General features: G+C 33.2%; 2 protein-coding genes across 3 annotated transcripts; both read right to left on the bottom strand.

Annotated features, from left to right (window-relative positions):
• Positions 1–734: 734 nt before the first annotated feature.
• LOC100791658 (uncharacterized protein C3F10.06c) lies at positions 735–6,000 on the bottom strand. Of its 2 annotated transcripts, none has more exons than XM_003524357.5 (7): positions 5,573–6,000; positions 5,384–5,505; positions 4,635–5,301; positions 4,276–4,376; positions 4,080–4,188; positions 3,444–3,503; positions 735–1,238 (listed from the first exon to the last, which is right to left on the bottom strand). In XM_003524357.5, exons 1-7 carry the CDS (start codon positions 5,883–5,885, stop codon positions 1,051–1,053), a joined length of 1,560 nt encoding a protein of 519 aa, XP_003524405.1. In that variant the 5' UTR covers positions 5,886–6,000; the 3' UTR covers positions 735–1,050. The 2 variants fall into 2 exon arrangements, with proteins under 2 accessions (XP_003524405.1, XP_025984310.1); XM_026128525.2 differs by having other exon boundaries at positions 5,384–5,500; positions 5,573–5,709.
• Positions 6,001–7,524: 1,524 nt separating this feature from the next.
• Positions 7,525–9,949, bottom strand: LOC100792180 (senescence/dehydration-associated protein At4g35985, chloroplastic). The gene is made up of 5 exons (XM_003524358.5): positions 9,250–9,949; positions 8,703–8,833; positions 8,443–8,609; positions 8,259–8,343; positions 7,525–7,808 (listed from the first exon to the last, which is right to left on the bottom strand). The coding sequence occupies exons 1-5, from the start codon at positions 9,820–9,822 to the stop codon at positions 7,640–7,642; spliced, it is 1,125 nt and encodes a 374-aa protein (XP_003524406.2). The 5' UTR covers positions 9,823–9,949; the 3' UTR covers positions 7,525–7,639.
• Positions 9,950–10,914: the final 965 nt, after the last annotated feature.

Genomic DNA, 10,914 nt, shown 5'->3' with positions numbered 1-10,914 from the left:
AGGCTTGATGTCATTTAGACTTTGCATTGTTTGGCAAATTCAGTGTCCACAAGTTGAATAATAGGCCCAAGCCAGTGATACATGAAGAGAAAAAAAATGACATGTAACTATAATCCCTCGGGTATTAAACAAGGGATCAATGTATGAAAACTATCAAGTCTATTAATATATATTATGTTCCGCAAAAAACTAGTTAGAATTCAAAATAAAAGTTAAAAAGTTAGTTGAAAACTAAAAAAATTAGATGATAGTTAAAAATTAAAAAATTAACTTATTAAATTATCAAAATTTAATAAAACTATCGGTTGAAATAATAATAAAATATAAAATAACAGAAAAATAATAAATTTATAATTTATTTAAAAATAAATAAATAAGAAATTAGATAAATATATTGATGATAAAATTAAAAAATTAAAAACTAACATTTTAAAAACCACTACTTCAAATAACTAGAAACTAATTAAAAAAAATTGTCTATCAAAAAGTCAAACAAATTTTTCAACTAATAAAACAAATTAAAAATTAATTAAAATATCTTACCAAATATAATTATAATTTATCACGCTGAAGGAAAAGCATCCTTACAACATTTATATGGGTTTTTTTAGCACAAAATTTATTAGTGGGACGTGTGAGCTAATATTATATCTATCCCAATATCCAGGTTTATTCAACATAACTATTTTATGCCATGAAAGTCATTGCATAGAAAAGGATATAAACCTTCCAAATACTTTAATTGTTCTATATTAATTATTCATCCATAAAATTGAATGTCTAACACGTGCATCACATGGGTCTATACTCTATAACCTAGTCATAGACATCTCAGTATTTGTGTATTCAGACCAGAACATGAAAAGAATCATAGGTTCGAGAGATGTCAAATTTCGCATAAACTTAGGCATACAACAATTCTCTGAAAACTGACTTTGGAATAGTTTCACATCTGCGCAATGCAAAATCCAAGATTCCAAGGTATTAAGCTCGGAAAGTTTTAGGAATGGCCAAAAATATTCATTCAATCATCTGCCCTCGCAATTCCAATTACTCATCTCTTCCCGTGTCCAGAGGATGATTGAATTTTCCACCAATTAGAAAGTTAAAAACTTGCCTCAAATTTCCTCTGGATGGTCGAGCATCTGTTGCAAACTTGCAGACAAATACAAGCCTACGTCTCATATCCCATTTAGTGACTTGTGCTGCACTGAAGGATTTCCCACCATCAAACATACCTTAAAAAAGATGCGTAAACAGCAGGGACGGGTGATTAGTGATTCCATGAAATTCAAAAAGCATCAAATCAAGGCTTTCAATATTCAAGAACAAACACACACAGAAAAACCTATTTTGAGCAATTGACTTCATCTGGATTTGTAAACAAATATATTCCTCAGATATCACATGTACTTTCTTATCTATTGCTTGGAACATCATGCCAACTTATACCAGAACCAATTTAAGATTAATATGACTTTGCAAGGGCATGCAATAGAAACACAACTAAGCAAAAATGCATATTTATATTTGTGGAAGCAAAGCTTTTTTAAATTTATTTTAATGATACCAAAGACTCAAGTCAAGAATCAAGAGTCAAACAAGTTTTAAGAATCAAAGAGTCGTTCAATCAAGAACTTCAAAAAAAGCATCAAGATAAATAAAAAAAGATTTTTTCAAAAGAAAAGATTGAATAACACAATTTGTCCAAAAGAATTTTTCAAAGAAAAATCTTTTACCAAGAGTTTTTTACTCTTTGATAATCGGTTACTGTCAAACAATTTTATAACTGTTTTATAAAGTAGTAATCGATTATCATGGGCATGTAATTGATTACCAATGTTTTTAAACGTTGGATTTCAAAATTCAAAAGTCACAACATTTGTAATCGATTACCAGTATTTTTAAACGTTAATTTTTAAATTTAAACATGAAGAGTCACATCTGTTGATGTGTAATCGATTACACTATGATGGTAATCGATTACTAGTGACTGATCTTGAAAAATAAAATTATCAAAAGTCACAATTCTTAAAGTGACTAGTTTCTAAAGATTATTTTAAGAGTCACAATTTTAAAAGTGACTAGTTTTCAAAAGAGTCACAACTTTTAAAGTGACTAGTTTTTCAAAAAAAGTCACAACTTTTAAAGTGATTAGTTCTAAAAAAATTGTCAAGAGTCATAAACTTTTAACTTGAGCCATCAAATGACTATAAATATGTGACCATGACACGAATTTCAAATAGAAAATTTTCTGAGATTCATTTCTCAACATCTTTCTAAGAGTTCTTTGTTCAATACTTTCTTTGTCAAGAAAAATTCATTGGTCAAAAACTTATGTTATTCTTTTGATTCATTCCTTCTTTCCCCTGCCAAAAGAATTCAAAGAACTAACTGTATGAGAATTCTTTTGATTCTTTCCTTCTCCCTCTTGCCAAAATAATTCAAAGAACTAACGGTATGAGAATTCTTTTGATTCTTTCATTCTCCCTCTTGCCAAAAAAATTCAAAGAACTAACCGTCTAAGAATTCTGTGTAAGAAGCAAGTAACTTTTTGGTTGTAATAGTGAACACAAGGGAGGATACATCCTCTGTGGTTCACTTCAAGTAGAGGGTACATCTACTTGATTGTTCAAAGAGAACAAGAGAGGATGCATCCTTTGTGACTCTTTACTTGTAAAGGATTTTACAAGGTTATTGGAAATCTCAAGAACCGTGGGTTGTTTGGAGACTGAATGTAGACACGAGTTTGTGGCCGAACCAATATAAATCTTGTGTTTGCTTTCTTCTTCCCTGCATTCTTTATTTTTCCGTTGTGCACTTTTTATTTCCACTTTACTTTTGTCTAAATTATTGTTTCTTTTCTTTACTTTCTCATAACTTAGTAGTAAAGCCTAATTGAATCTAATAATATTAAGAAGGATAAATTTTAATTAGTCGAGACACATTAATAATTAATTCAACCCCTCCCCTTCTTAATTATTCTGAGACCACTTGTTCCAACAATATTTGTTCAAAGTAGTAAGCTTATCGTGTTTCAAATTGCATGAATATTTTAATCTGGATAAAATATCAAAGAAATGGAATGGCTACTTTAGGTGTAGAATTATGGTGTAATATACTTCAACATCCTATGAGGTTATTTATCGTTGATTTTAACTTTCCTATGTTTCCCACATGATTCCCTCCCTTACTCTAGACATTCATTTTTTCAGTATTCAATAAAAAATATGAAAACGTTTTCCTCTCTCTCTCACATCAAAGTAGTTGTGTTTAAAAATATCAGTTTTACATTGAGCCTATATTAAGTATCCTTGAAAATGGATATGATGAATATGCAGCATGTTGGATGCGTTGGTTCTACATACAGTATGACAAAGATGACCTTCTTAATCTTTTGTAATAATGCGATATTAGTTTTGCAGTTGAAAGTTGATACATACCTTTTTCATCAAATAATGACATCAAGATTGCTAAACAAACGCATACACTAATATCTTCCCCTGAAATGCAAAGAAAAATAATATATTAGTTGTTTGGTACAACACACTTAATAATTTACTTTTACACAGGTCTACCAGAATGATTTAGAAGGATTAAGAAAAGGCACCTCAGAGATTCAAAATGATAATAGTTAGAAAGAAAAAGTAAGGATACAACAATAGAAGTTGAAAGGGTAGAGAATGTAACTCTGAACGTACGGTCGTACACCAAAAATATAACAAGTGCATATAAAGGTGCTAGATTCATAGGAAAACATGGAATATTTGAAATGCTTCAAAACTGCTAGGGATGCTGGGAGCTGGGACTGTTTAGGAGTCAAAAGGGGTGTTGGCTACTAGGATAAAAATTTGGGGCTAATCAGAGTAAGTAATAGGCAGATGGGAGGTCACTTGTCCTTTCTAAGTTCCACAAGTGGCTTCTATGGAGACAATGTTATAAATGACAATTGAACTGTTTTCAAATCATGAACACAAACACAATACAAAGAATGCATACATGTCATTTGCTTTCACACAAGTCCTAGTTTTACTTAATAAATAAACAAAGTAGACAGAGGGTACTTGACAGCAAATTACCGTTATTACAACAGACTAGAAGTCTTTTTCCCAGGCTGAGATTGAACTTTGCAAAGCTAACCGCTTTAGGAAGATTGTTTAATAATGAAAACCGATCAAACTTTGAAGTCTGTCCATCAAAGATTAAAATGAGCAGAAATTTTCCACCAAAAAACAGTAAAAATAAAAGCAAGTTTTCTTTTCACTTCATACTAACCACCATTGGAAGATGCAAATATGATTCAGCACTGGGAAGACAGACAGAGATTGACTCCTGATCACAATTCAATATGCAATCAACATCAGCAGCATCTGCAGCTGCGCCAAACATGAACACCAAACATTCAGCCAGATAAACTTTGTAGAAAAACTAATGCTCAATGGTATTGTGGATCAGAAGTAGATTGGACAACAAGGCAACAAAAGTATACCTGTACTTTAAATTTAACAACTTATTTCCATTTTACGGAACTTCTGCTTAAAATAAACGCAATCACAAACTCTAGGACCAAGCATCCTCAAAAGAAATGCACCAAGAAAAGGATTATAAATGGGCATCAATTAACTAAAGCATACCAGCTTGAGCCGTGCCAACTGCCAAATTAGTTGAGCCCAACCAAGATATTCCAAAATCTTCCGAAGACTCGGAGTCAATTTTAATGTTTGAAAAATCACAAGCTACTGATGGTTCTTCATGCAATGAAAGGGAGGCTGACTTGAGCGGTTTAACTGTGATCTGTGGTGCACTTTCTCCTCTATAAGCACGGGATACTCTACTCTTTTCAACTATATCTGCAACCTTCTGGTTACAGACTTCAGGAGCTGAGTTAATAAGATCATAAACATGTTTCCAGAAGAAAGCAGGAGTTAAACCCCTAGCCCAGCTTTCTTCGTCGTCTCCAGCACCGGGAATGTAATTCCAGCTGAACTCAGAGGTAGTCCTGTGTTGGCTCGCGCCAACGACCGATGAAGAAGACGACGCGGAGAGAAGAATGATGGGTGTGAAATCCCAAGATTCATGGTGAGGCACTTCATTCAACCAGATGACAGTTTTCTGCGAAATCCAGAGAGGGCGCAGGGGTTTCCTCAAGCAAGCAGCAAGGGAGGCAATATCAGCCCCACTTGCTTTCAGTAACAGAGTCCACTCATCTAACCGCCTCTCAATGGAAGCTCTTTCAGTTTGGGAAACCCACAGGGGAAGGTGCAAGGAACAATCCCATTCAAGAGGACAGCCATTAGAATCCTATTTTATTTATGACGAGAAAGCAATGAATGAATGACATAATATATGAATTTGAATGAAAAAGTAGAATGAAGTGTGTTACACGAAAGTCTTTAATGGCACGATTGAGAACAGAGGTCCAGATGGGTATAGTTTTAGACATGCTATCAGGGAAGCGCTTTCCTCTTCGAGTGGAATCGACGATGATGCAGCCTCCTTTCTGTCCTACCAACCCAGATGAAAATCGATGAGAAAGGTTGCGTCTTTGAGGAGAGAGAGAGAGAGAGAGTACCGGCGAGTAGGGCGACGTGGAGGTTGAGGCGGGCGGTGGTGAAGGAGCAGTTGTTGGTGTGGCCGTCGGTGGACTTGAAGTAGCAGGTGGAGTGGAAGGCGGCGGGGCGGGAGTACCAGAGGCCGCAGCGGAGGTTGGCGAGGAGAGGGAGCTGAGGCCATAGAAGAGAGATCTCGGAGACGAAGATGGAGTCTTGGTAGATGGATCTCAGTGCGTTGTACAAACTGTTCTCTCTTCGCTTTATGCTTCTCGCCGCCTTGTAAATGCTTAGCTTCGCACCTTCTTCACCTTCTGCCTCTGCCTCTGCCTCCATCTCTTCCTCTTTCTCTGTGCTTTGATGTAATTTTTATTTTTTTTGTTTTCATCCGCTAGGCTAACACAGTCGCATGTTGTCTCTCATTCGTTCACAAAAATGTTGGTTTTATTTGTGTGGAAAACTTCGTTAGCCACGTCTTATCGTTTAATAACTTTTTTTTTCATCATAACACTCAAAAATCTTGCTTAAGAAAAGATCCAACTTAATATCACTCAGTCTGCAGCTAATGACTTATTGGATTTGAATAATTGAATAACTTATGTAATAAATAAATTATAATTTATTAATTTAGTATTATTATAATTATTGTTAACATTTTTAATCAATTATTTAATTTAAATATATTTTTTATTTTTCAATTTATTTACATAATAGCTAAAAAAACCTTCAAATATTGTTAAGTATTAAAATATGTATAAGTCGGCATTAAAAAATTAATATTAATTAAAAAAATTATTTCCAAAAACAACACAGTATCAATTGTTTCCAATTTAAAATATATTAGGTAATGTAATAGTTCTATTTTTCTTTTGAACTGGGTAATAGTTCTATTGTTTGATAGGTTAAAGTTTGAAAAATAATATTACGGTTTGCATTTCCAAGATATTGGAGTATAGAGTTGATGTCAGGATTAAAATTATATAATTTAAAAAATATAAGGATCAAAATACAACAATTACAAATTGAGTTTCAAGTTCACACTCCTTTCAGTATTCTAGTTTCACTTCAACATTTTCATTAAATGTTTGATAAATCAAAATTGTACTGACAAAAATAATCCAATCACTAAAATATAAAGATAAAAAATGTGATAAAACTTATTTAAATTTAGTTGTTATAAGTTATATGCATGAATAAAATATTGGATTCGTGTCCAGCCGCTGTCTGCTTCTCATCATTGTCCTACTGCTGCTACATGGAAAAAACCACATACAGGTATGATTAAGTGCAATATTGATGCTGCTGTTTTTGGCCCTCAAAGACGTTTTGGTGTTAGTTTGTGTTTGCGGGATGATAATGGAGTTTTTATGTCGGCAAAATCTGCTTCTGTTGAGGCTAAAGACTAGGGTTTTAAGCAGTTTGCTTTTGAGAAAGATTGCAAATCAGTTGCAGATGGAGTAAATAGTAAGTGTACAGCAGTCTCAGTTAGGTGCTATACTTCAAATTTGCAAATACAAACTCAATATTTTTAAATACTTTGAACTAGGAGAAATCTTAATCTCAAAATCTGATCTTACTAAAATTTATTAGATGTTCATGTGAAGATTCAGTACTTATAGAAGAACCGTCAAGATCTACATTCATCTAAAACAAAATAATTTTTTACTCTTTCTCTCCACAATTAATTTATATCTAATGTAAAAAAAATGGTTTAAAATCTCAAAATGAGATGTGCTATTGGAATAAAAATGAAAGAAATTTTGAGAGTGATGTGTCAACGTGAAATCCACTAAAAAGGTGATTAAGATTTCAAAATAAAATCTTTTATTGAAGATGTTCTTTGGAGACAAACTAATTTCGTAACTCACACTTTAGCTGTCTTTGATTACATATCTACTTGTATTGAGGATACCGTTATCAATGAAATGCAGTGATCTTTTTCTGTCTAAAAAAAAAAATTGGACGCAAGAGAATATGTAAACGAAATGCGCAGTTTCCTTTCCTTAGAATAGGTACTAATTCTGGCACCACATTGTGTTGTGTCCACACCACACCTTATAGAAACAAGTACAAAGCAACTTGATTGGATTTTAATGTTTAAAACTTGGAATCTTGGCAGCATTTTTTAGTACTCCATTGGTTGCTGAAGAAGCTGGAGTGAAGGCCTTTCGTATCTTAAAGACATTCCAAGCAGTGTTAGCAGCATGTCCCGCAGTTGCAAATACATGCTCAGTACCTTCCCCTGCGCTTTCCCCAAACCTGTTGCCCAAGGATCATGTATGACATTAAATTTAAAACAATGGCATATTCAAATTACTTTCTCCCTTCCAAAACTACATAAACTAAATAAAATTTAATAAATATAAAATATTAATTCTCGTATTATTTAATATAAAATATAAATATAGTTTTTATTTGTTGAAGTGTTTTTTAAATAGGTTATAAGGGCAGATTCTGCATAAAAATCAAATTTAGATATTTTAAATAGATATGTAAATGAGAAAAATAATTAATGAACTTTAAAATTTTAAAACATTAATAGTTTTGAGTTTTTAAAAAAACTAAAATATCAATTGTTTTGAAATTGGAGGAAGTAATATCTATTTTATTTTTTTTGTCAAAAGGAGGGAGTAATATATACAATGCATCAAGTGGCAACGAAATCCAACTATAAATTTATGTTATACTGTTCATTCAAATGTCATTTACCTGTTAGAGACCGCTCTGGATGCAGCCTTGGAGGTGGCAGAAAGAGTTTGTTTTTCAGCAGCTTCAGCTGCATCTAAAACCTTGTCTGCAGTATTAGAAGAGATAGATATTAAAGAAGTCAGGGTGGTGCTGCTTATTTGATAGAAAAGTAATGTTATGAAGTGTTTGACTTGGTTTTACTTACTGACTGCATCAAGGGAAGCCAAAAGAACCTCCCCAGGAAGCATCCTTAGGAATGCCTTTCCTGGTTGGGATTTAACCACAGGAGCCATCACTGATCCACTAACTATACCAACACCATTAAGCAAAGATTTGCTTAACTTTTCTGTCATCTTAGACAGCTTCCTCACACTATAATGCAAATACAATAGACAGTTAATGGTAACTCATTCACATGTGCACTAAGTATTGTAATTCATGTGTCCAATGTCATTCTTGGAATACCGTTTGAGGTTTTTATTAATCTTGTTCTTCTTTGAGGCACTGGCAGTCTTGTTGCTCATACTTTCCCTGGCCACAACACCAGTTTTCTCACCTGCAGAACTATTTAGGATCGTTTCTCCTCCTTTCTGGACCTGGTGATTTTCCACCAAACAAGTTTTAGATAAATTTTAGTGATGTACTTTACAAATAGTAGTAACCTTTTAGTTGTCTTTCCTTTTTTTTTATTCTCTTCAACATTATCATTAAGAAATACCGGTAAACACTCTTTTGAATACACTTCATTAATGGTTAAAATTTATTAGAAATCACAAAATTGTATGAACTCTATATTTAACGAGTCTCACTCATGATTTAATAATTTTTAATAAATTTTAATGAATAACAAATAGCATATTAAAAAGAATATGTTACTCGTACTTCTCTTATTTCTGTCACAATCATACACTTTTCTAGCCTCAAGAAATAAGGTTCAAGCATCATAAAATAAAAAGTGAAAAGCAAAGGAAAAGCACTGAATTACTCCAGTTATTCAACAAGAGAACCAAACCTTATTGGTGTAAGCATTGCTGCATATGAAGATTCCCTTCACAATCTGACCAGTCCCTCCTGCAATTGCCTTGGCCAGAAAATGATTGTAATCATCAACCTTCGGAGCAAACTCCCTCCAATCTAGATTGTTCTTCTTGCTCAAATTCAAGCCAGAAAAGCAAGACTGGTCCTTCAGAAACATGTCCAGCAAACTCAAGCTTCCCAAACTAGCTTCTGAAAAGGTCACACCATAGCTGAGAGGCTCACCATCTTTCACAAGCAAGGAAAACAGGTAATGGAGAGAATCTAACTTCACTACTGGCTCATCTTTTGTCAAAGGCCATTGAAGATCATCTCCTACTTTTATGATTGTGGCCAGAGACACATTCTCTTCAAAGGTTTTGATGATCATGAAGTGCCCTTGAGCCAGTTCAAGAGCTTCTCCTCCATCCATCAGATGAACTTTACATGCTGGTATTTGTATGAGAACTTCTTGTTTGAGTCCTGAGTATTCTCCAACACTTACAGCAGGCATGGAGGTTTCCATGGGTGGTGGTGGTATAGCTGTGGAGCCACGGAAGCAGCACCCCATCACTGCTTTCTATTTCTTGGGAGCTATGTTAATCGAGATAAAGTCTTCATTGCTGTGGATTCCTTTGTTTGTTGCTTTATTCTGTTCCTGATGGCATTTTTTGTTATTCCCTTTTAAATTATCAAACTTATTTTTTGAAAAATTATCCATACAAGTATATATAAGTCTATATCTTACACAAATAATTTGTAGCATTCATGAAAAAGTTACTGTTATAAATTACAACAAGTTACTTACATAAAAAAAAACTAAAAAAAAGTAGGATAAGTCGTACTCATAGACTTTCCCATGCATTCAGAAACTACACAAGTTTTGATAAGGGGGCACCGTATTCGTAAAAAAAAGCCGTTCCTGATATTTGGTGTTAAGGTGATATGACTTTCGGTGGAATGTATTCTATAATCTATAGAAAATAGAGACCTTATTGAAAAATGTGCAATAGCATTACAGCTTGCCCCCAGTGTGAATTCAAAGACTTTTTTTATAACCAGTGCATTACTTTCTTTGTTGAGTATTATGTTGAAATTTTCATCATGCAATTTTGACCTTTCTTCTTTCCTTCTTTTAAGGAAAACTAATTTAGTACCCGCCCCTACGCAATCTTTGAATTGTATACATTTTAAGAGAAAAAGAAAAAGATGAAAGATAAACGATTGTTAAAATTTAAGCAATCTTTTTGTAAGGTGCTACTAATTCATGATGTACCTGTAGAGATCATAAAACTATAAAACAAGAGCAGGACGCGACCTTTCGTGTGAATAGTTAGGAAAATTAGGCAGTTCCAAGTTTTAGCTGTTTCTTTTCTTTCAACATTGCAATATGTAGTAAGTTTCTTTTAATTTAATTTTACTGTGCTTTTGTTGTTAACTTATTTAACAATTTTGAAACACTTCATGTAATTATTAACAAAGTAAAAAAAAATCATTAAATGTTGTGTCAAGATAAAATTGATAATCTGTAAAAAGAATCATATTAACAAAGTATTAAAATTGAACTGATTTTCCTTTAAAACTAGAAGTTTTTCTTATACATTGTTCTGATTTCGATGTGCTTCGTTATGGAGTATGAGTGTAGTTATTGTGAAAAGAGGAG

This window comes from Glycine max, chromosome 5, assembly GCF_000004515.6.
Source record: "Glycine max cultivar Williams 82 chromosome 5, Glycine_max_v4.0, whole genome shotgun sequence".
NCBI lineage: Eukaryota > Viridiplantae > Streptophyta > Magnoliopsida > Fabales > Fabaceae > Glycine > Glycine max.
Note: the sequence above shows the minus strand (reverse complement) of the source record. Positions and strands in the feature narration are given on the sequence as shown.